The sequence below is a fragment of the Chroicocephalus ridibundus genome, chromosome 3 (assembly GCF_963924245.1).
Source record: "Chroicocephalus ridibundus chromosome 3, bChrRid1.1, whole genome shotgun sequence".
Lineage (NCBI taxonomy): Eukaryota > Metazoa > Chordata > Aves > Charadriiformes > Laridae > Chroicocephalus > Chroicocephalus ridibundus.
This window is the reverse complement of record NC_086286.1, coordinates 31,121,928-31,148,845: the sequence shown is the minus strand read 5'-3', so window position 1 is coordinate 31,148,845 and position 26,918 is coordinate 31,121,928. Positions and strand designations below refer to the sequence as shown.

The 26,918-nt window shown below is 36.9% G+C and overlaps 1 protein-coding gene across 1 annotated transcript in view; it reads right to left on the bottom strand.

Moving 5' to 3' along the window:
- CAMKMT (calmodulin-lysine N-methyltransferase) overlaps positions 1-26,918 on the bottom strand; it is a 225,795-nt gene that overhangs the window by 14,321 nt on the left and 184,556 nt on the right. Inside the window, exons 7-9 of the mRNA XM_063328625.1 lie at positions 22,166-22,232; positions 7,356-7,430; positions 271-334 (exon numbers count right to left, since the gene is read on the bottom strand). Of these exons, the coding sequence (XP_063184695.1) occupies positions 271-334; positions 7,356-7,430; positions 22,166-22,232 (206 nt within the window). The remainder of the gene's footprint in view (positions 1-270; positions 335-7,355; positions 7,431-22,165; positions 22,233-26,918) is intronic.

Below are 26,918 nucleotides of genomic sequence, written 5' to 3'. Positions count from 1 at the left end.
TTTGATAAAAATAATCTCACGCTATCTTTGAAGCGGTTTCATTTATTTTACTACCCACTGTGTTCCTTATCAGAAGGCCAAGTATAAGAAGTTTCCTAGTTTATGATTAGGAAAGAATCTGATAGATTAGAAGACTCAATTGAAGTTGGACATAATAAGTATTAAAGTATTACATGACATTAATCCTGCCATTCCATTACTCTCTCAATCATTGTGCACAGACTAATTATTCTGAAGCCAGTGTTCAGGAGAAAATAGAAACATACTTACACTGGGTTGGAGTAATCTCTTTATTGCATCAACAAGGCTAGCTCTGTACCGGTCCAGAAACAGGCTGACATTGAGAAGAGAACAGAATCCAGATTAAAATGGGTTTTCAATTCTAATGATACTAATGCAGATAAGTACAAGGCTAATTACATATGTTTACACAATGCTGTAAAAGAGAAACTGTGGTCTACACTTCAGTCCAGTTCAGCTACTTTTAAATATTAAAAAATACATAAACCCAAAGATAATATAAACCGAAGCTAAAATATCAGCATGAAGCAGATCTTTATATAGCTGAAATTCACAGATCACTTATGCTATCTATTAAAATATTACCATATCAGAAATCAGGATCAATATACAACATTTTACATGTTTTTTATATACAAGCCGGGGGGGGAGTTTTTTTGAAGTATTTTCTGTGGTATTTCAGGTGTTGCTACTAAGGGTATTTTTTTTTTACTTTTACCTTCACAGTTGTGGCATTAATTCGTTGTTATCTATTATGCATATTTGTTCTGTTTATATGTCTATCTCTATCTATTCCTATAAAGAATTACAAGCCCCTGCCTCCTCTCTCCCTCAAACACCGCTCAAACACAATGACCCAGATCGTACAGAGTTGCCTCTCTCAAGAGTGAAATCCTTCATCTCCAGCATGGGTCCCGCAAGGATAGCAGCAGAGTCAATTTTCCCATGCAATGTTGCCAACATGCTCAGCCTTATTTTGGCGTGATTACCTCATGATTTGAGGGGATAATTCATTCTTCGTGCCCCTCAGTACCTTAATGTATATACTAATAGTGGCAACCAGGGTGCCAATCACTCTTGACTAGATATTTGTGGACATGTAGTTACTGTGGATGGGAGTGCATTTACAATGGTTAGTGAACAACCATCGGATAGCAACCGATGCCTTTCAGTCCTTACTGCCGTGGGCTGCATTTATATTGGTGATTCAGATAAGAAACTCTACCAAGCAGGCCACAAATAATGTGATTCTCTCTTCATTATTTTTCATGCTTTCTCTGTAATAAGACAGCTTCCCAGCCCGTGTCAAGCTCAAATTCCACACTACACAGCATTTTGTCCATTCTTTATGATTCTATATCCCCTTTTCCTTCATTCTCAAACATCTCCTTCTGAAGGGACATGGGTAATTTTTTTCCAGGTTTGAAATTTCTAAAAGAATATGAAGAATATATGAAACCACTGAAGAGAAAAAAGTGGTCTGCCAACCACATGCCAGTCATCAGGAAAAAAATAGGTGTGGATATTTAGGTAAGGACGCTCCACGGCTACTTAGGAGAACACAATATTACACATCGGGTCAAGCAGCTGTGTAAGAGCTGTGAATTTTTGCTACTCCAGGGGGAAAAAATAAAAAAAGCCTACTGGAAAACTTGCCAGTGAGCAAATTTCAGCAGTAAAAAATGGCAGAACCTCACACTGTTGAGAAAATACCGTAGACTGGGGATCCATACATTTCTTAAAGAACATTTCATACAGAAGTATGACTGTTTGAATTTCTTCTGAAGTACCAAAGTGCTAGCTAACAATTTCTCTGATAGCCTGCCCACAAGAAAATTTAAACTTTAGCAATTGGCATGATGGCTACCCCTCAGCCTTGATTAATCTTACTGGAAGAACCTTACTGAAAAAATGTTTGTTTAAATTTAATTCATTGGAACAGCAGCTGATATCTCTAACATCTCCTGGGAGTTTTAATCACATTCACCTCAGGTAGATCCCTATGCAGATAGATACCATAAGACAATACTTCACTGGGAACATAGCCACCTGCAGAAGAGGTGCAATACAGCGCATGAGTCCTCTCCCAAAAGAATTGCTAAAAATAATTAATTTTCTTCAACACGAAACATTGCAAGCATGCACACATTTAAGACTTGCTGAGATCCTGTGTAGACAGAAGCACATTCCAAGTGAAAAATGCACTTATAATATTTTGATTTTTGAAAGCAGTGTAGTGGAAACACAATTTTGAGGCAGCTTACCAGGGCTAAAATTCCTTTTTCATGGACCTGCATAGCACTCTCTCTTTTTTACAATGAGATAGGGGCACAACTGCTGCTACCAATCTTGTTCCTTTACAAGGAGAGAACTACAAGCCTTTGTTCGCAAGAAACTGAGTGAGAACGTAAAATGGTTACATGACCTGCCAAGAGACCAGACAATTTCAGTAATACCTTTTCTGTGCGACTCCCACTCGATATTTTGGTGATATGGGAAGTAGACTCTTTGCCCTTTTAGCTTAGGAAACCCAGATAACCTGGGACAGTTGCCCTGGCTCTGCTCCCCAGCTGTCCCTGCCCTCCAAAAGGCCTGTCCCTGGGACAGGAGTAGGAAGGACCTACTTCAATTGAAAATAGTCTCCAATACTGCGGTTTCCAGTCTGTTGCTCTGTGAGCCACATACTCTGACCACAGGGGTGGAAGCAGAAGCCGGGAAGCAACATCAATGCACTGCAGTGTCTCCAGGGAACATCTCTATCCTCCCTCTGAGTTGGGGGACACCTTGAATGAGGAAAATCCTGAAGAAGTTGTTAGATAATCTGTGCTGCAGACAGGGCCAGCACAGGCTTTGGCCCACGCAAGATTTAGTCACAAAATTTCTCTTACCAGTAGAATTTGTATAACTAAATATTACCACAGCATACTGGAAGTGTACCCGAGAGAATCCTTTAAAGCTCACAACAGCTCAGTAAAATTAAATAATGTATTGTTCTAAACCAGTGTCACTCAGTTCTCATACCTTAATTCAAATTTGGCTTAGCTTGCCATTACTTTAGTGGTAACGTCTCCTGTTTATGTAGTAAGGACGCTGTGAAAGCATCAGCTCAAGACAGGAATAGCAAGGGTTTCTCAGGCCAGCAAGGAAGTTTCAGATCACAGCAGCAGAGAGGCAAAAACACAGTTTATGATTCGGCCTTTGTCTAGGCAGTGCTCTTAACCGGGGAAATCTGGATGAACAGGCAGACAATCTTCCTTGTTTTTTTTTTTTTCTTAATTTTAAATTACCGTTAAAACCAAAATGAAAGTTTATACCAAAACTCTACAGAAGTAACAGTAAGCCACAAGGAAACAAACTGAAAAAACCGAAGCAGAGTCTGTTTGCTTCATGCCGATATCCTTTCATGTTGTGCCCCGCAACAAGGGGCATATACTCACATTTTATAGGCTATGATGTGAACTTATTTTTCTTTTTGCATACTTTGCAATTGGTAAAAGAGCTTAGTTTACAGGTGTACTTCAGACACGATTACATTCATGTATAGTGCCTAGTGTATAGAGCCATTTATCTTTTTGTTTGCCTTCAACTACACGGCTGACATAAACTGAAAAAACCCTTACTTCCATGTCGTCAGATTCCAATGCACTTGGAAGTGTGTGCAAGAAATCAGGCTTAAAATGAATAATTAATTTAAACTGAAGAAGGACAACATGCATTCCTGCAAAAATATTTTCTTATATTAAGTGAAATAGTAACAGAGACAAAATTGACGTATTTTAAGATATTTAAAGAATACTTTCATTTCAGTTCTATGTTCACTCCCCATGACTTCAGCAAAAATCTCAGCAGTGAAAGTAATGTGGGATAGTCCCCCTTGGCCTCTGTTGTGCATATACTTATGCACATGCCAAACTTTAAGAATATAATCCATGTAACTAAGTAGAGTGGGATATTTTGCATTTCCAAAGGGATATGGGGATCTAGACCTTATACTGTCTCTACATTAAAATTATTTGTGAAAAATTATTTCACAAGGACGTGAAAGATGATTTTTAAATTGCCTCAGTCCTACTAGCCTTGACTTTCTCTTTCAGTTACAAATCTCAGCAACTTTTTTCTCAATAAAGAAAAGAATATAAGCTTCCTTTTAAATAATCAGAAATCTGAGGCTCTCAGGAGCTTTGGAAGAGTCTTGGTTTTGGCCTGTCCATACAGGCCTGTTATTTCTCCTCCTCTATTCATACTCACTCTTACAATTCCAGCACCTGCATGACTTTATATCCACAAACATAGGTCAAACGAAAGTCTAAATTTCTGTCAGCCTTCACCTGGCCTTAAAAATCCCCCTCAAAAATACGCAGTGGGTGGATATGCTTTAAAAATTCCATGATTTCAATAGTTTTTTTCCAGTATATCCTTCTTCCAGGTGTGGCCTCACCAAGATTTTTTTTTTCCTTATTTTTGTCTCATAGTTGACATTTTACAAGTTATTTTGGAACTGCTGAACCATGAAACTATTTTTATTGTCAAAATCTTGAATGGTTAAATAATGACTAGCTTTCACAGTTTGCCTCTTATTTATTTTATAATCTAGTTGAGCTACTAAATTTAGCTCTTAACTAATAGACTGTCTGTTCTGGGAAATAACTTATTTTCCACCCCTGCACACAAGGTTTATGAAAGTCTAACTGTAAATATATGAATATAAACATATCGCTGCTTGTTGTAATCATGTACATTTTTACTTGAACCTCCATGTGGATTTGGAATACGTTTATGAATAGAGCTTGTTTTCATGTAAATGGGATCAAGCAGTACCACTGGTTAGCTATTCAGAGAATCAGACAATATCACCCTGGCTGGAAATACTTCAATAAAAATTTATCCATGTACCTAATATTTGAACTCAGATTTTTTGCTTTCTAGTTCTCTGTTCTAATCCCAGATTTTATTGACTGGCAATGAGCTATATGATGGTGTTAAACTAAATGCAATCTATTCTATCTGTTTTTATCACTGCATACTTCAGGTTTCAGCCGAGGAGCTATAAGAAAAGAGATATTTTTTTTTTCCTCTTCAATGGCAGCCCAACAAATTCAGAGAGCAAAAATCCTGCCAACAGTTCTCAAGCCAATTCTATATCTCGGAAGAGAAATACATGAAAATGAAAAGAAGATTCGAGTTTGATAAAGCATGGAACACTTTTCCCCCAGCCTTTTCATGTACCAGAAAATCTAGCGTCCATAACTAAAAGAATGGTTTCTAAAAGAAACAAAGAATAAAAGGATTTTCATGCTTATTAAACTATATATATGGGCACTTGCAATAAGAAAATAGAGACAATTTGTGAATAAAACCAGGTACTTTAAACTAACCTGCGCATTTCTATTTATTTTTTAGAAATCTATAAATATTTATACACTTACCTGCATCTTAAGTGCTTCAAAATAAATGTACAAAATGCAGGCATTTCAAATGCATTATGTATTTTACCTGTCATGTTTGACTCTGTTTCCTAAAGAAACTACACTATTTCCAAACAGACTGGGAAGAGTATTAGGCAAGAATATTACTGAAAAAAACAACTTAAGTCTTGCTCCACTCTGCTGTACTCCCCGCACAAATAGGATGACATGGTGTGAGTATCAAGAATACAAGAGATGGCACAGCCAGGTTGTTTTGATATTTGTGTGAAGAACAAATTTAACTCTAAATCTCTTGGCAAGACCTTGCTTCACCCACATAATCTGGAGAACATCCATATGTGAGCCTTGTCTAAGCCTCCGAGAAGACTGCTGCCCTCCTGCTCATGTCCGCCAGCACTCTGATCTGACTTTCATACTTAATCTGATCTAATCCTGTCCAGCATTAACTTCATCTGTGCAATGAAACCTGGAGTATCCATTCTAATATTTGGTGAGGAAGGCATTTACTAAATTACTTGCTGAAATCATATGGTGTTGTTTAGCTCCTTATTTTAATCAGATGATGCATCTCTGAGGCACATTATCAGCGATTAGTTAGAAACCCTTCTCTGTCCTTTTTGGGAACAAAGAACTTTTCTGAAATTAAATGCTAAGAGAAATGAAGCACTGTTGCATTCTGTCAACAAATAGGTATTAGAAAAACAAAAAAAGATGACTAAACACAATTTCTCCAGTGTTACACAAAACCAGTAACTTTTCTGAAATAAGAAGAGTTTGCTTAAATAGCAAAATATCAAAGCAAAAAAACAAAAGGGGGGGGAAAAAAAGCTTTAGAGGAATATTTTATCAGAAGCCACTTAAAAAGAACATTGTTTAAAAAGACAATAGACAGCTTCGTACTTTCCTTTGCCTTTTTCCTTTAACTATTTCTTAGAAACGTACAGAGATCTGCTGAACTGAGCTGTGCTAGGAAGTCCCCGTTTTCAGAATTTGGTCTCTTAAAATAGTTACGTGCACCAAAACATAAATAGCCTTTTCTGTTTTGGACATTTAAAGGGTCAAGAGCAAATATTAATGAAAGAAAGACAGATTCATTTAAAAATATCTACTCTCCTAAATGAAATTTGCACACCTCTTTTTACATTGTCTCCATTTATATAACACGAATTATTAATAATGTACCATTTTTAAAGCATGCAGCAAATACAGCACAGCACAGTTCTGCAAACCCAGTATCAGAAAAGAGTTGTGTCAATAACCAAATCTATTTGCAAAAATTATTAAACAATATACACATATCAACCTTTTCATAAATTAAGTGCTGTGCTCCCATTTTTTTTTTTTACTAAGAATTCTCTTACAATTAACATGTGCCTCTGTAAATAACAAAGCCTATGTCTACAAATATTGCTGTCAAATTGATTTAAGAAACAGAATGTGAGGGGGGAAAAAAAGGTTTTGAAAATCTTTTTTCCTTGGAAAGATTTTCTGGGGAGCAAAAAATATATCCCTTTATATCAATAGTCAGATCTTTCCTAAGAAGTAAGCTAATTGAGCTGTTTGTGTTGATAAACTCCCTTTTCTCCAGACTGTTCCTCACTGAGCCATAATTATTTGCAATTTGCCTAAGTCGTCCATTTACTGATACGTCAAGCATGAAACAGAGGCAATTCCAGAAAATGGAAATGCTTCTCAAAATCAATCTTTGGGAAATAATGTGGTAGAAGTTACTGTGTGATAGAAGACTACCTTATAACTGTCACATGGAGATGAATATTAATTTGTTGAGGTTAAGGTGGCTTTGTGCTTCATTTGTTGACTTTGCTTAGCCATCAGCAAGCAGCACAGTACAATTACTCCAGCAAAGCTATTTTTCTAACATGAGTTTTATGATTTTTATGTACTTACCAGTCAGCACACATAACAATGTCAAAATGTCCTTCCAGTTGAGAGACATCTGTCTCATTATCCCATCGTAAAATGCTAGAGGAAAAAAAGATTTAAAAAAAAAAAGAGAAAAGAAAAAAGGACGTACATTTTTCATCTTGAGATTTTTAAAGTATTAATATTATTCTAATGTGACACAGAATATTTTAAAAACTGTACACTTGTTACTTTCAAAGATGAATGTAAAAATATTGTTCTGTACATTTGTAAGGTTTTAAGTCTCAAAGCTAACGTGCTATTTTTTATTATAACAAAAAGGCAATCCACACAGGTTCTGATGAGTGGATCACCAGCAAATATGCATTTCTGAATTAGTGGCACACGTATGGCTTCAGATTTTTACCCCTTAACGTCACTGCATGAGGAAGTGAAGTCAGAGTACTGACAATCTGAATGAAAACCAAATTTGCAGAGTACATGTGAATTCATGGATCTCGGTTACATCTGGCAGGCAAGTCAGCTGTGTTTCTCATTGATGAAGTGAGCATTCACTTGGGCTGGAGGGAGGAGGGACAGGGTGAAAGAATGCCAAGCTTAACTTCAATGCCAGCTACGTTGCCTCAGGCAAGCTTAAAAAATACAGCAGTGCTGACTCTGTCAACACCTATTCTCTCATAGGTGATAAGTTATTTAATTCTAACGTACCCAATAGTAGGCAAAAAGGCACATATGTGCAAAGTTCTTCTTTGTTTATAAATGCTGCCGATTTATGTAGCTGCCACAAAGAATTTCAGTACTTTATTCCCATTTAAAAACAGCAACTAGTATTGGAATTTATTGCGTACTTAAAAATATCATTACCCCGAAGACTGGAAGATGCATTTCTATTTCTAGTCTATTTTTTTAAAAAAGAATTTACCCTTCTTTTTCATTTCCTGGTTATTTATAATAGAAAGTAGATAAATATTTATGGGAAAAGCACTTGTGGGGGAAGGGTCTAATCTGATCTTGTCAGGTTGTGCATGCTTATCTCAGTTTTGTATGAGTCTTGACCAAATAGACCCTTTAGTCTTCCCGCAGCTATAATCTACTTCTGGTTAAAAGCCATCTCCATTCACATCCCACTTCTAATATTTAACTGAGGATCAGTTATAATGTGTTCATTCAGAAATGTTCCCTAAGTATACAGGAAAAAAGGAAATTTTATACATTGACTATACGATATGCAAAAAAGGCTCGTAAACAGAGACAGATAGATATAGAGCCACAAAGAATTAAGGTACCACTATATGCATGTACATGCGCACAGGCACAAAATTTAAGAGACAATCCTTTTAAAACATGGAAATTATGAAAGGAGAGGCCCAGTTGGTTGGGAAAGCTTTGATTATGTGGGGCTCAGTGTAACTGAACAGATCAGGACTCATTAGCCCATTTGCCCTCCTGGAATTTACTGTGACAATCCAGAGAGAGAAAAGAGTAGATTAATTTAATTTTTCCCCCTCAAATTGAAAGTATTCCAGATTTTAGAAGCCTAGGTAGCTTTGCACACTGGCACGCAGCAGGCATCCAGTAGTGGAAAGTGACAAAGGAGAGTTCTCACTCTCAGCTGCAGGCTGCCTGCTGGCTACCAGCGGCTTTTTCAACCCTGTTTCCGTGGAAACTTAGGTTAGAATGGTGAAAATTAGGTAAAGGTAAGTTTTGTGGGTTTAAAGCACGCACTCTAATACTTTAAGAATCCTGAAGCAGAACTGGAAATTGGTAGATGAACTGTGAGCCTTAAAAGGCCACCTTTGGTTCTCATTGCTACAGAAAGAGAGATCTGATCAGTACCACTATAGGGATTTGAATTATGATTTTTTTAACCCGTATATTTACTATACTTCACACATGCAGTTCGGAAGGCAGCACAGGTGCCTCCTCCTGGAAAATAAAAAAAACCCTCTCTCATGTTACTGTCAGGTTCCTGCTGAGCAGCCAAAATACAGCATTTTCTGTGCACACCTACTGTAGGCACAAAGGAGTTTGTGCGGGTAGGTAAAAGCTCAGAAACCACAATGCTGAGCAAAATATGGCATCAACGAGTTGCCAGGAGCATGCGCTGTGGCGCCACGTGACTGGCATGCGTGCTGTTAGGAGGACACATGTGTGCTAAGGGCCCCACATCCAGCCGTAAGCCTGTCTTCCTCCATTTTCCTCATCTGGCACCAGGGCTGTTCTTGGTCTCTAGGTCCAGCACAGTTGCGTTCCCAAAGACATGATAATTATGTAAAGGCCAATGATAAATTTACACACAAGATTTTCAAAATCAACTTTGCCATACATTTTCAGAAGGCACAGGAAAATCTTCATTCCTGTGGGGAAATAACCATGTAAACTAAAGATAATTTCTACAAAATAAATACCAACAGGACTCATTCTGATCTCACTCAGGATGTGTGCACATTGCGGGGAGAGATGCAACTACAAGCTGTGTATATTTATCCATGCTATCTTTAGACAAGTGCACGTTATGGCTAGTAAGCGAAGCGCGGGTAGGGTACATGAAGCTCAATACCGGCTGCAACCTCCAAAACTGTTTAGGTAGCCAACTAGCTACCGTATCTACACCGTTATCCATTTAATGCTGCCACGAATGTGCACGAGATGCAATCAAACATCTGCACCTGCACCTGTAAAGCCGACATGCCCCCACGTATCAGAAACAATTCTGCCCAGAGTCAGCATTATTACATCATTAACACGGATGTCAGAATCAGCTTGATTTTGAATCAGAATCAGCTCTTTTGGATTCTAGCGTTAATGAAAGTAGTGAATCAGAGTCAGGACGTATATGAATACCACCAACTAACCATACACGTTGTTGTAATCCAAACACAATCCCTGAGTGTGAAGCACTGAAAAACACACTGAGGTTGCAAAATAATTCTGAGAAAGGTGAAGATGTGTGTATGTGTACCTAAATGCATGTATCTATACACAGTAAGGGGGTGAGGAACAGTAATTTTTCAGGAATTATTGAGGACATGACTCTTGGACATAGTGGTCAGACCTGAAAGAAATACCAAAGGCACCACGAAGTAAGGGCTGATTGCATTTCCATTTAAAGAAAAGCACTGCTAGGAAACCCAGAAAAGTGGTAGCAACAGAAATATGAAAATCTCAGTCTTTATGAAGCTTCCTTTAAAAAAAAACAGACATAAGTGTAAAAATATTATACCACAAAAAGTCTTTTAAATCGCCAGCATCATGTTGAGTGCCAACATGAAAAAAAATGCAAGCCTTATTAATACTTTCCTCTTGTTCCCTTTCCAGTGATGCTAAATCAGTGGACATAAACAACTTTTTTTCTAAAGATACTTTTCTTCCAGCAAATAAGAAGTTTTAAAGCTATAACACTGGTATGTCTTTCTTTTAAGGGAAGACGCTACAGTACTAACATCTAAAATAATTTTCTAAATTTGAAAAATGTGCTTTAATCTGTATTTCTGTCCAAGCCACACCTTCAATGGCTTCTTTGTTAAAAAAAAAACAAAAAACCAAAAACCCCAAACCAAACCAAACATGAACCACAAAAAAACCCTCAACATATTTAAGGCTATGTAAAGCCCACCCTTGACAATATTTTGTACTGGCTTATTTAACTCATGCAGGTTTAGTTTCTCACAATCAAAACCAGGTTTAAGCAGAAAAGGGTCTCAAACCCACTGGAAATAGAAATCAGTTTGGGAGATTTTTTTGGCTACAACAAGAACATTAAAAAATGAAATAGGATGCAAAGAAAAAACACTACTGCACTGTTCGGGTCAAACTGATGGTGGATGAAACTTGGTACCCGCTAATGGCTGCTTTATGGCCTGTATCAAATGAATTTGACCAGTTTTCAGAGGAAAAAGTACCCACGTCACAAACCTATTACTATAATTAGCAATCTTGATGGCAGTCCTAGCAAAAAGGACAAGGACTGAATGAGCTACGGAGAATGAACTATCCTCTCACGTGCAGAGGTGGCTCTTCCAGGTCAGGGATAAAGCACACTCGTGAAACAGTCTGAGAAAATATGTACTGATGCTTTAGTTTCCTAGGCTGTCAACCTTACACAACAAATTCAAAAAAGTAAAAAATTCATTAAACAAGGCCCCAGAAAACACACAACGCAAACAATCAAAGCATTTTTTTCTTTTCTTCCCCCTTTAAAATTTTTTTAATAGGTAAGCAAGCCAGAAAATGTGATTAGATCAAGATAAAAAGAATTGTAATGATAATACAACAAAAAGATCAAGTAAGAAAATAGAAATTAAGTACTTACTACCAACGTACCCTCAAATACCCCCTTATATTTCAAAGAAAAAAAAACAACAACAAAACAGCAAACGTTGCAAGGATAGTTATGGCAGCTAAAGCTGCACTTCCCCTGTACAGTAACTCTAATTTATGGAGGATAGTCTGACAAATGTCGACACTCTTTTTCTTACACTGGTAAAGTATCTCAGCAATCTACAACAAAAGACCTGATTTTACCAGGTTTTTATTTCTCATGCAAAATTCCTCATTACTATTATTATTCAACTTCTGTTATTCAATGTTTGTCTTCCTAGTGTGCCTAGGCAGGTAACTTTCATGAGAAAAAACAGGTTAAGTCTCTGATTGTTAAAACTTGAAACATTTCCAAGTCCCTCTGAGATGTTCTTGTGATGAATGGCATAGGCTAGAGTAGCTCTCAAGTTAGCAGAAAAGTAGTTGTGCAGATAAAGACAAAAAAATCAAAATTAGAAGAAAGGACAAAAGACACAAAAGCCTTACACGCTTCAAAATGTATTAGTAGTTTAAAGATAAAAAAAATTGTCCCACTTAGCAGATGAACAGCTACCAAGAACCCCCACTACCCACCTCTTCTTTTCATATTTTAATTTAGGCTTCAGTCTTTGAAAAGCATTATCATTGGTAAGTATACAGGTTCAGGTAAAAGGTTTTGTCTGGCGGTTTATATGATTTTTCTATGACATTAACCAAGCAAGTTCATTAACACATTAACAAAAGGCATCATCTGGATGTTTCTCCACACCATGATCTTTATTTGAGATCCCTCAGTTTTGTATAAAGATCAAGAAGATGGATTTTAATTTAGCAACAGAGGCAACGTGTACACCTATCATTACAACTCCTCCGAGGAGTCTTGCAAATTTGCCTACTATCTTTTCCCCATCTTTCTCATTAGGTTGCTCTTACTTCTCCACCTTCTTTCACCTTCTGCCTTTCTTACCTTCACTGCTTCACTTTGCTTTATATTTTTATCCATTGTCTCATTCCCTACAGTGCATACCTGGTTTGAAGGGGCCAAGGTCAGATTTTCAACCACAGGTACCCAACATCCATCAACCATTCTCCCTTTCCTCTCACATTTCTAAGCCATTTGAATGTGATATTTACAATTGCTGATGGACATTGCTGTTCAACAATCACCTTGCAGGTTTCAGCAACTTCCATGTCATTTACCTACTCTTGCCAAAGCATACCATGGTTTTTCTCAGCTAGGCTCTGAATCTACACTTTATCCCTATTCTCCTGGATGTTTCCTCTCTCTTCAGCCCAGTAAAATCTTGCTATTTCTTAGAATTTTTACTTCCACTATTTTCTATTTGGTGGTTGTATTTTTTTTTAATTAATTGTCTCTTACCGTTTTTTCAATGTGCTCTTCTAAAGATTATCTTCAAACCTTTCTGACATTTCTGATAATTTCACAAAGTTCCACCTCAATCTCTTCTTCCTCTCAATTATACTTCTGGGCTATCTCATCCATAAAAGCTAAATCCAGCCACACACTGCTCTACTACACACTGTGTATCCAGACTCACAACTCAGTATTTTTCACAGCCCCAGTGAGTGAGAAGCTCATCACCTCTAAATTACAACAAGGCATTGTTGTTACCACCTCTTCTCGATCCCTTTGGACATAACCATTAATTCCAGTCTGTAATCTAGACTTAGTTTAGACCTTCCTCTATAGTTGCATACCTCAGCTCTGTTCAGATTTTGCTTATTCTCTCTGCACAGCATCTCTAAGAAGTGTCTTATCTACTCCCTCAACTTGAACTCTTGACCATGTCATCATCACTTACATCTTAACATCACAACATTGTTCTCTCTGCTCTTGGAAAATGCAGTCTTGCCCTATTAATATTTATTCAGTAGGCTGCTGCAAAGATTCTTTTTCTTGCCTACAACCCTGATCTTGTCACCTCTCTTTTTGTACTCTTCCAGGTAAGTTGCAAGTCTTCTTTTCCAAATGCTTCACAGCAGTTCACTTCCCTATTTTCTCTCTCATTCAATATTGAAAGCACAAGTCCCTTCTTCAATCATCCCTAATGTCAGTCTACATCTCCCACTTAACATTTCAAGCAAGCACCTTTACAATTTTCTTCCACTATGTTGTCCATGAACATTCATAAACTTACTCAATTATCCTTGAAACTCTCCTTTAAAATAGAACCTACAAAAACTGAAAAGAGGCTAGGCTGCTCTTGTCCCTCCAACTCTGTGTATCATGCTGACTATAGTTATCCTTGTTATCCTTCCTCACCATATCTATCTCTGGTCTTAGAACACAGATTCTCTACCACAAACTGCCTTTTCGCTCTGTGTTTATACAATGCCTGGTACAACAATTCATGATGAAACCTCATCACATTAATGTGGTAATGCAAAAGAAGAAAAAACACCAAAACCAACTACGGTTCTCTTCTAACTTCAGATATTCTATGATTCTATCTAGGTTTTCCTGCCTAGAAGTTCCTTTTTAAAAGTGTATGATAAAGTTATGTGCTTCCCTTATTCCTTATTCTGAGAACATGTTTTCTCTCTCTTATTCTGTACAACATATTTTGCTAAAATTCAGATGGGAACATTACAGTTTTGTCTTCAAAAATAACAGTCCTAACACTTACACATTTGCTGCATATCAAAAGCTCCTAAATTTTTGGGACATAAAAATACACTGCATGTAAATACAACTGTTGCAGAATGAAGTTTTCAATTTTGTAGATACAACACAGCCCAAAATTCAGCACAAGTGTGACTATTTTTTTAAAAGAAGTGAGAATATCTTGTATAAAACTGTTATTAATAAAAAAATACCACTGGTGTTTGTGAATTTGCCTTTTCGCATCCCTCCTTACATCAATGTATTCTAAATCAGTCTTTACTTAGGAGATTGACTACTGTTTTTAGCAAGGTTCATGTAGCACATTATGCAAAAAATGGATGGTTCTCACATTCTAATTCAGACTGATGTGATACCAAAAAAAAAATACATCATTTCAAAATGCAAGACAGCACAAGCACGGGTGGCAGAACTGTACTGGTAGGATCAGTGAATGAAAGCTTTGCAAAAGTTAATTTCCTGTAAAAACATGAAGGAAAGGAAGGCAGTTTCTTGCTCTATGGATAATAGTCTATCCATTAATACAGGGAGGATAATCTGGTGGACGGCCAGTTTAACATGAGCCAGCAGTGTGCCCAGGTGGCCAAGGCCAACAGCATTCTGGCTTGTATCAGGAATAGCGTGGCCAGCAGGAGTAGGGAAGTGATGGTGCCTCTGTACTCGGCACTGGTGAGGCCTCACCTCGAGTACTGTGTCCAGTTCTGGGCCCCTCTGTACAAGGGGGACATTGAAGCGCTGGAGCGTGTCCAGAGGAGAGCTACCAGGCTGGTGAGGGGTCTGGAGACCAGGTCATATGAGGAGGGGCTGAGGGAACTGGGCATGTTTAGTTTGGAGAAGAGGAGGCTGAGGGGAGACCTCATTGCCCTCTACGACTACCTGAAAGGAGGTTGGGAGAGAGGTGGGTGTTGGCCTCTTCTCCCAAATGAATAATGACAGGACCAGAGGAAATGGTCTGAAGTTGCAGCAGGGGAGGTTTAGATTAAATATTAGGAAGAATTACTTTACTGAAAGAGTGGTCAGGCACTGGAACAGCCTGCCCAGGGAGGTGGTTGAGTCACCATCCCTAGAGGTATTTAAGAAATGTGTAGATGTGGCACTTCAGGGCATGCTCGAGTGGCAGAGATTGTAGGGGTTTTTTTTTATGTGTACGGTTGGACTTGATGATCTCGAAGGTCCTTTCCAACCATGAAGATTCTATGATTCTATGATCAAGGGAACAAGAATAAAAACCAAAGAATGTGAAGTGAACCAGACAGGTCCAGAAGGACTGAATGAGGGAAAAATAAAAAACAGCAGAGAAGATGATATTCACAGGTTCTTGAATTCTGAGGGCAGAAGGGACCATAATAAACATCCAAGACTTCAAATTTCTGTATCAAGCCCATATATCTCAGGAAATTAATACACGTTTTGGAAAGATATCCAACTTGATTTAAACACATTCACTGCTTAAGAAACTACCACTTCCCCTGTGGAAAGATGTTCTAATGTATTATCATTCTCTCTGTCAAATCTCATTTTTTTCTAGACTGAATTTGTCTAGCTTCAATTTCTACATTGTTAGGTACTTGTAAGCTAGATTAAAGAGTGATCTCCTATTAAAGATTTTTTTCCCCACATGAGACTTTCAGATCAAAATCAATTCATTTCTTAACAATCAAGTCATTCCTTTGACAAGTTAAGTAAAAAGAGCTCTTTAACTCTCTCATTTCCAGACGCTGATTCAATCTTCTGCCTCTTTCCTGAACCCCATTCATTTTCAGTATCCTTGGTTAATGTTTGAATAACTGAATATTAATTGAATATTGATGAAATAAACATAGATAACACTCTAAGCATCATTTTGAGAAAATTTCAAGTTTGTCCCAGCTTTCCTGTGTCCGTGGCTAACTGAGACTAGCCGAGAGTGCCTGTGAAGGAAAGAGCCTACTGAAAGTGTGTAAAATGTACTTGATGACTCCCTATCAAGGTAGAGCAAAGGCAGACAAGGAAGGGTAGACAAAGGAACAATGGTAACAACATGAACCAGGAAACAATGTAAAAGTTGGCTAAAAAGATGGATACACAAAAGAGCATAGGAATAAAACAATTAATCTTCGATTCTAACCTCTCATGGATGCTTTCCTTTAAAGCTCTGAGAAGAAAGATGTAAGTTTGCTCATATCAATGGTCTCCACCTAGTTTTTCTGTCCAATCCAAGAGAGTACAAGAGTAATTCTTTTACCAAAAGCATGTTTTTTAAGCTGAGACCACTATAAAATAGCCAAGGATTTGAGCAAGAATTATTTAAAATAATGTAATGCTACACTTATAGCTAGCAGCTAGCTTTTCTCCTTGTTCTTCCAAACGCATAGAAATTTCTCTACAAAGCTTTCTAACTTTTCAATTTTTTCTTTTTATATATTTTTATCTGGTCACATAAGGAAGACAGACAAAACTAAAATGCCATTTAAAATAATTGCAACTTCATCAAGTCAACACAACTGGGTGAAATACACAAGTAGGAGAGGCTTGGAAGTTGGTGAAAGTCAGCTGGTATGGCCAAATGGTAAAGAAGGTTACTAGAAATAAGACGTCATTCCTCCAAAAGTTGAAGTCACACCCAAATGAAGAAAGGATCATGAACTTGGAAAATTAATTATAATAATAAAATTAGGCAGGCCAACAAAGAGTGTACTCTTGTTCTAAATCTTCCTGCCAGCTGATAATCAGAATATAGAATGAGCGCTCACAGAGGACAACAACGTTTCGGAGAGGTGAAATTAATTCTTTGCATCAGTGCTCACTGTAGAAGAAACTGAAGACAATTTCACCACAGAAGCCTTTTTTGATATGTCTTTTGTATTAGGAAGTCCTGCGTTGTAAACCTTGAGCTCTTCAAAGTATTTGGATAACGGTGATCTGGGAAACGCAGCCTGCTTCCGATTGCAAAAGGCTGTTGGCAAAGACCCTCATCAACAACATTGAAGGAAAGTAGACAGCCACTGGAGAAGAGTCCTGGCACGGCTAAATAATAGAAGAAAAGACAGGGAACAGGGTAGTAGTAAATGGTCAGTTCTCACAATGGAGGGAGATAATCAATGGAGTTCCCCTGGGACCTGTTCTATTCAACATGTTTACAAGAGATGAGCACTGAGGTGGCAAAGTTTGCTGATGTTAAGAAGTTACTCAAGATAGTGAGGAAAAGGGCAGACTGAAGAATTGCAGAAGGATGAAACACTAACTGGACAATAAAATGACAGATGAAATTCAGTGTAGATAAATGCAAAGTGCAGAACAGGAAAAATAATTCTGGTTTCATAAAGAAAAGGAAGGTCTCTCAACTGACCATTAACTGAAAGCTCCTGATGTTGTGACAGGCAATGTCAATGAAAATATCAGCTCAGTGCTCAACTGCAGTCAAAAAAGCAAATCACTGTTAGGCATTTTTAGAAGAGGAACAGAAAGCATAATTATTCCCTTACATATATCTATCATTTACGCACACTTCGAACGCAGTACTGCTCGCCCTCATCTGAAAAGGAGTAGATTGAAACTGGAAAAGATACCGAGATATGTATGATCAGAGATATGGAACAGTTTCCACCTGAGTTGAGTTTTCTGTGATAGCTACAAATTCACAATCGACATGAACCGACAGACCATTCATTGTTTCTTCCCACACATACATAAAGTCATCAAATGAAGACAGCAGGAACCAGGAGCTTTTTCTTTCCAATCAAAGAGCAGGAAATGTTCCTTTTGGCAGCTTCCTCCTTGCCAACAGATGCTGTGCATGCAAGGGTGTTACATGGGGAGACTGGAAAACTAGTTGGACGAAAGGGATTCCTTTAGCATTGCCAAACTGACAAACACAAGTTCAGTAAGTATTCTTTCAAAAAGTTTGTTTTTAGCAATGCTCAGGTCAATTTGATGAATGAAAACATAGTGGGAGTCTTTATTAAAGCTGTCCTACATTGATGGAACCTGTTACATGACCAGCTGAAATCAGGAAGGTTAGAAAGCCAGCTTATTTGAAGAACATTGCAGTAAAGTAGAATATTCTCATGTTGGCAGTTACAGAGAAAGAGGTAATTAATATAAGAATGGAATCAGGACTATATAATTCAGTCCTCTGTCATTGAGACCTCATCCTACTATTATACTGAACACCATTTAGTCTTTAGACTCAGATAACAGATTATATCTTATCTTATCTCTTAACTTTTTAGGAGAATTGTCTCTTTTGGTCATCTGGCCATGTATGTCGACTATAGAATGAACAAAAGTACATGATACATTATTACTAATCAAATCAAAGGGTGCGTCACACCATAAGCATTTCTCTCACTGACTTGATGTCGTATGCACTTGTTTGCACTCTTATGTGGAACGTAATCTCTCTGAGGCAACTCTTAGCAAAGCAATAGACTTGTCCACACCTAAAACTGCCAGGTCCCATATCAGCAATAAGTATACAAATTTTGCTCTTAACAGATTTGGTCTTCTCAGACAAGAGAACCTGACGGAAGAAGAAATTCACTGATAGATAAGACAAACAAAATCTGTTAACCTTTAGAATATACCGCAAGCCTTCGTCTCTGATAAAGCTTTTCCATCATGACATTTGTAATAACAATTTTTCAAAAGTCTACAAACCAAACTCCTGCTTCAGGAAGATTTCCACATTAAAATAAAGAGTAGAAAAAGACCTGAGATTCCGTGAGTGCTATTGCACATTTAATCATTGGACATATTCAAAACAATGATATGATGCATGTCCAACTGGTAACAGTTGATGGTACAGTTACCAGGAAAACTTTCATGCTAAGTTATGAGGTAAATTTAGAAGTGATTCATGGACAGTTTTAGAACTGTGAAAAAAATAAAATCATAAAAGTCATACACGGTATTAATAATTCACCTTAGTACGGCATGTCGTTATTAGTAAGTTCGTGGCATTACTGTACCTATTTCCAGTAAGCATAAGCAAAAAATTCTGGACAGACTCGTGGAAGCTAAAAATAAACATAGAATTGTATATCCACTGCTGATGTAAACTGTTTACTAAATATCTATTATTACATTATAACACATAATATGACAAACTGCCAGTTTGGCTTACATTACCGTACTTTTAAACAATAATCAAGAGTTGGCAGAGAGATAAGTGCTCATTTACTGCATTTTGTACAAATCTAAATATACAAATGTATGGCAGGCTGTCCTAATCTAACTTCTCTTGGCTGATAAGGGATTGCTCCTTTTTGTGCCATACGTTTTTTGGCATATTTTCCAAGTCTAGATTAAATGTCTGGAACAATCAGAAACTGACTCTCATGCTGATAATTTCTACTCCATGTGCAAGGAAAAGAGTATAAGATCCCGAAGTGAGATGAAAGTGCAGTGAGAAGGGTCTATTCGGAGTTATCCTTTGTGTGGAAAAAATCTTGTAACTTTGCACTGGACACTGTGCAAAGTTACAAGACTGGACACTGTTTAAATGATATGTTTGAGTGACAACATGCCTTCTCCAAATTAAATTAATATTGCAGTAAGTCACTTCAATACATCACTATATTAATTTGCCTACAAGCTCTGATCAATATAAAAGAAGGCATCAAATTTCACTTTGCACGCCAGTGTTGCATTCTTCCTTACAAAACTCTACATTTTCTTGTGTTTTTTTTTCCCTTCCATTGTCATTATAAAACTAAGGTTTTCAGTTGCAGGAAAAGTGAATCAGGATTACGGTAATATTTCAGATTTTACATCAGCCTTTTAGTTTCTACAAGGCCTTGAAAAGTGATCAAATAACTTTGTTACTGCCCTCATCACATGCCATTACTGAATCTGAAGGACTGATCCATCAATTAACACTTCTCAAGTAACTCAAATAACTAACAAAGCATTACCTTCATTTTGACAGGAGAAATCAATTATTTATGTACACAATATAGAGAAATGCAAGATGATAATTATTTTTGGAATTAGAGAATACTTAGTTCATAGAACTTTACGCTGTTACAACAAATCTGCAAAAGCCTTAAGAATGTAGAACTAAAGCATGTGTTTATTATAATGAGCCTTATGTTTTGATACAGTACTTCACTTTTTGTAATTTAATTATTTTATTTATGCAAATAAGGCCCCAAATGCTATTGCACTCAAGAAGTTAAACACTTGACATTTTTACTCCTTAAAAAGCAACATTTTATGACGTCTAGATATGTTTATTAATTAGTGATTATTAACACCCAGTAAACAACATCATGTCTTGTAAAAACACAATCTTTCTTCACAGCGTGAGGCTGAAATCTATTATTCACTGATTCCATATGCTGAAATACACTCAAATGATCACAAATGACCTTAAGCATTAGATAAATGTAAATGAGGACAGGGTAGAAAATGTGCTTTTGATTGATATCTAAAAGACCAGGTTTGAAGTCCTGACAAGGGATGAAATCTGAAATCTCGCACAAAGTAGATGGCAGTTGGAAATCTACAAAGTCTAAGCTCCTGGATGGACGTACCACACAGCCTCTCCTCAGCAGGGATGAGTGTCTGAGGCTGCTCACAAGAAGCGTTCAGCACAGGGAACCTGAAAGACCATTCCTGGGGCCCACATGGCCTTTGTCTACTTGGCAGGCACTTATTAGGATGCAGAGATATATCTCTAAGTTATACGCACGTACACCCTAATGAAGGCAGAATTTTTCTAACCCTAAGTGCTCACTTAAAAGAACTTCTCTTCACAGAATGGCTACATAAGCATAGGGATAAATGACGTGAATGATAGCCATTAAAATTGTATGGGTTTAACCCTCTATGTTAATAAGCTTATTCTGCTGTAACAGCTTGCCTTTCTCAGCCCTTTTTCAGCTTTACTTTTTTCCCTTTGAGAATGACTGAGAGCCCTTCTGGAATGAGAATCATCATCATCAAAAAAGAAGATGCAGACCCACAAATAAGTGTACTATCTGCTCCTAGGCAGCCATCTCTAAGCACCTTCTAATTCTCAACCCTGTACCACGAATATGAAGTACTTTACAATTTACTTCTAAAATACTACAGGAGATGGACACACTTCAAATTTTCAGCTGCTTCCAGTCCCTGCTGCACCTGGAGATGCCTCAATGAAATGACAGTTAAACAGCTAACCTCAGTGGCACCACCGATTACACAGTGGGTCAGCAAGGGCTCTGAAGACGATCTGAAACCAAATTCTCCGAACAATGCTACAATGCTCACCCTCCAGAGCATGCCTTCGGGGCTAACTCGGAGACAACAATGCTGATGCACTATGAGAAAAATGCTGGGGTTGCCCTGCACCTTAGGACATAGTCAATGAGAGAAGGGCCCCAGCCTGGCTCCCGTGCTCCCCATCTGTCCTTGCAGTGACAACACAATACTGATTGCACAGACAGGACGACCAAAAAACCTCCCACGGATGCTCCGACAACATCTACCTCAGGCAAATGGGATTTGTTGCCACCCTGAATTCTCAGAGCTATTCAAAATTAAACCTGCCAGTGATTTAGGTACATTCATTCCAAGCCTCGTATTCAGTACAATGGGTAACGTTGACTCTGAAGCAGCCAAATTTCAACCATGCAATAAACCACAGCTAGAAGAGACAGTGTATGTTAAAAAAAAAATAAAAAGGAAGGAAAGAGTTGTTCTATCACCAAGATTAATCATATGGTATTTGCTATGTTAAAAAGCAAGTAAATTTTTTTTTAATACTTCCAAATTTCTGTCTTGCATTACTTAAATACTTATATTGTATATACATCTGTGTCAGCATCAGTAATATAGGTCACACTTTCACACTTTTGCAGACGTTTCACATTTACATTCATACAAAATTACATGTAAGAACCAGTAAAACAGTTTAGTAGAATCTTACCAGCTTGACACTTTCTGAGCCTTAAATACTCCTGCGTCTTGGTTTCTTCTGATGATCTCACTTACATCTGTAGTATATTTGTTAAGGATTATCCACAAAACTAGTGCGGTAACAAAAATAATAAAAAATATTTTCCCATTGTTAATACCGTCATAATATCTTTTATCTGTTTGGTCTTCTTTAATCTGTGCTCAGTCAGTCTTTTTTCAGAAGCCTGAATTTTACGTTGCTACTCCAGCCCATCATCCGTATATCTATGCAGCAACTTGCTCTTGTTGCCTACCTCCTTTTAACGTTTCATTAAGGAATTGCTAGCCCTGTAGCTACAGAGGGCTACAGAAAAAGACTTCCCATAACTTATATACTTTTAAAGGCAACTACTGTTTACAAATAGAAGGATTACAACCATGGTGAACAGAAAATTTTTATCACTGTCACTTAATGTTCAGTTTAGTTTGTGCTGTTTCTGACTGTGTTACTAGGTCACAGTGCTGAGATTTTGGAGGCTTACGGGTTTTGAGTACCTGCCCTGACACAAAACACACACCTTTGTTGCTGGCTCTGTCTGGGTAAAATCCAACACGCAACTGGAGCACCTTAACCTACAGGCAAGGGAGTTTCTAGTCCCTTTACTTTCTTGAGAATGGTTTGGAACCACCGTAAAAGATTGTACAAAGCAATAAATGTCTTTTCTTCCCCAGAAGCACCGCAACAGTGCCTCAAGCTTTGTCTCTCAATGCCTTTGCCTCATGCCTCAGCTTCTTTCAGTTTGGAAGATCAGGACACAAACTCGGGCAGCCATTCAGGCAGGCCACAGCAACGGCTGTCAATGAAAAGTTTCAAGGGAAGCTGTGCCCAGTCACCTATGCCTAGAAAGATGACCTTCATAAATCAATTATTTGTGGTTAGTGAGAAGCCGTTGGAAGGAAAAGGTGCAGCAAGTAACCAAAAACCATGGGAATACTAAATGCCACCCAGTGTGAATCCATACATATTTGAACGATTCACTCTCAAATATAAAAATATTATTTCAAATGGACATTTTTGGTAAAGATGTCAATGATCGCTCTTTCTTACTTAAGGCACAGGAAATCTGATGCTAGTTAGGAGGATGTTTCTAGGCGCACAAAATATGTCGAATTCTTTGCAATTGCTCTTACAAAAAAATTGAATACTAGTGTCAGTCTAATTTAAAATATCACTGATGTATCTTTTTATTTGCTTTGCTGTAATCACATAATTGGCCTTCCTAACACAGTTGGCTATTTAAGAAAAGTTATTTTAAGAAAGTCTCCATCCAGACAATGTAGAAGACAACTGATATTTCGTGAAGCCAAAAGCTAGAAATGGAATGACAGAAAACTGGTTTAAACAAATCTCTGTAGTTTGGACATGCTTTTAAATCTTTTCCATAATATGCAATAAGAAGTAGTAATGAACAGTCTATACCTGTGAAGCAGAAGGAAGGCATAAATATTTCCATGAGCAAAGCATGCCATTTTTCAGTAGAGGCAGAAGTAACATTGTCGATAAATTAGCTACACCGCGCTTAAATTTTATAACTGAGCAAAACTATTAATAATTGTTGTGAACATGTTAACAGTAGCTTTTTTAAATAATTTATGAGCCCATGTCTTCAGGCATTCAGGCTGAACATGACCTTTCTAACCTAAATTTCCCAGGACTGTTGAAAGATCCATACACTATATTTTAACGGCCATTATAGCACACTACAACAATGTTTTGTATTATTGATGCTTTCAGACAGTAGTTCAAGTCACCAGTGCATGGTGTGAAACAGAGCTAAGGCAGAAGGTACACAGTCTCTCTGAAACAAGAGACAATTTTTACTAAAAATGAACCTCATCCTTGGATTTGGGCATGTCAAACTGAGTATAGATGCTTCCAGTGCTCTGAGGAAACAGAATTTGATGTTCATGACTATGTCATAGGTATTATCTAAGTTGTAAAATTTGTAACTGAATGCATATCACCCCAAATTACAAAGGGGGATGAATCTGATAACTTTGTGTATGTAGATTTTTATTATTCACTGGAAATATCTATATTTTTCTTTTTAATAGTTTATTTAAATGATCCTAAAAGAACTTTGCTAAAACACACTAAACCAACAATAAAGTTTTGAACAAAGCTGCAAAAGCAATAACATCTGTCTTCATTTTATTGATTTTGCAATATAAATAATCTGTTAATCAATTAAAATCTGCCCTTGGTAAGCAAACGGAGTGAGATAGAGTGAAGTCTTTTAAATGTACTTGTAACTCAAATCGTAATATTGTTTTAAAAACCTCCATAAACCTCATGCATAAGACCATCGATTAATATGAAATATAGCTATATATTTCACAGTTAAACGGTTAAAATGACAACAATAATTTGAAATTAACGTATTTGTAAATTAACTTGTTACATTTCAATAACATACCTTAATATAGATATTGAAAACATACATCGTGAATACTTCACGTGGCAGCATGAAACGGAGAATAATATGAAGAATGTCAAAAATTAAAAGAAAAATCAAATCCTCAAAAGCTTGAGATTTCACAAAGCAAAGCTGTTACTTATGCTCACTGAATAGCAATAACAACAACAAAAACAACAATAATTATGATGATGATGATAATACAAAGGCAGATTCTCAGATGCAATGCACTATTGCCAGGTCGATTTTCAATTACATTTCACTGATGTATTCATTTGTTTCTTAATGTGCTCATCTTGCCCATTAAGAATAATTAGCAGGCTTGCTTGGTGATTTCCTGGCTTCTGACAGTGATTTTTTTTCTTTTTTGTTGACAACCACTTTTACTTTTCGGAAAGTAATTTTTGGATATTATAGTATGACTGGCATGTAATTTAAGCTTCCTAAGAAATTTAAAGGGAAGATGTAAACAGTAATTTTAAAACAAGATTATTTTAATCTATAATATCTACATAAAAAGCATAATACTAGGCATTAACTATTCCTGAAGAGCAGAATCTAGAAAAGAAAACAGTATTTTATCCCACATTCATTTAATTTTGTATGCCAAGCAATTAAAAAATACCATCAGCAATAATAAAAATTATCAGAAATACATCATTCGTCGTCTGTGGCACTTGGGGCCAAATACTATTTCCAATTACACTAAAAATTCTTACTGATTCCAGTGAGCCTGGTGTGGCTGAAACAGATCTAAATTTAGCCTAAACTTCTGTTATAGCTAGTCACTATAGAAAAGAATGCAAAAGAAAATTACCATAAGACAGATCATAAAATTACTACTGAAGTCCATAAAACACATAAAATGCAACATAAATTTTATTATGTGCACTTTTAAGAATACATTCCACCTACACTGTAAAGTTCTTAGTCTGCTGCACTTTGGCACCCTGCTAATATTAAGCCCATTGTAAAATCCAACACAATAAAAGCACTTTGAATGCTGAGCCTTCAGAGCACCAAATGTTAAAAAAGAAAAAATAAATTCCTGTTAGAGCCTTCCACCAATCGCTTCTCTGAAAGGGATTCACTGAGTGCATACAGATGAAGACTTCTTGTGAGACTTTTGGAAATAAAAGATATTTCTAAAACATGTTGTGAAAAACTAAGGTGTGCTAATTAGATGACATTAACAGTATCTTTTTCAGGAATAAAAGCCCTTTAATTTGTTTGTTTCCAAAGACTGAGTGAATATTTTTAGCACTCGCCAATTTTCCTTGCTACAGAAGACTTCTAAATTTCAAAAAAAGTTCAGGCATGTTTATGGAATCTGCTGTACCGGATATTTGCTAACTTGATGATTACTGAGCTCACCTGAAGCTTTCTGTGTGTAAAATGACCTTTCATTAAATACCTGTGCTTCTCTAAAACATCAGTTTGTTTTGTTAGGCTAGTTTTGAAACACTTTTTTTCTCCCACATTTTTTATCTTCACAGTGACATAGAAGAAAGATTGGAAGGGGTGGTGCTGATTAAAATACACAGAATAATGAATACTTCCCTCCTCAAGACACGAGTATAACAAACTAGAATTTACCAAAATAAGAATCCCTGCAACGCAACTGAGAACTTACATTTTCAAGAAAAAGAAGACTTTTATAAGGTTTCCTTCAAGTTCTAAAAGATATGATCTAGGATTGGCTGTTTGTCCCATGAAATTGTTAAAGTGTTGTAAGCAATTCTAGTTACCTCAGTTACCTCTGAGAAAGTCTTTTTAAAGGTAGTAGCTAATATTATTGCACTGCAGTGTCTCCTGTTTCAACAGTCATCAGCAATTGCATTTTTTTTTAAACCACAAATTAGTTTAACTTTTTCTTTTTCACTAAGTGCTCGTTATGTTAGCTCTCAAACACATACAAAACTCCAGTATGAATAATTCTGATGATGCAGTGGGCAAAACCTGAAAAAACTAGTCTGCCTTAAAATGCAAATGGAAAGATTACGAAGGAACAAAAGCAAATAGATATCTTCCTTTTTTTTCCTCTCAATTTCTAAAGGCTATTAGTATTCCCTGTATATATCTGTTCTTGTTCTGTGCTGATATTTAACGTGGCCACAAATTATGCTCACTCATTCTCTCGCTTAGCCAAAGTCCAGTTCAATTTTCTGAACTATGTGTTCGTATTAGAAGGGCATAATAGCCATTTATTCTAATATAAGAAATATAATACAATTCTTTCTACAAAGGACAGAGGAGTTTTGCAATCCTACATCAAGAGAAATAATGATAAATTGATAATTGATTAAG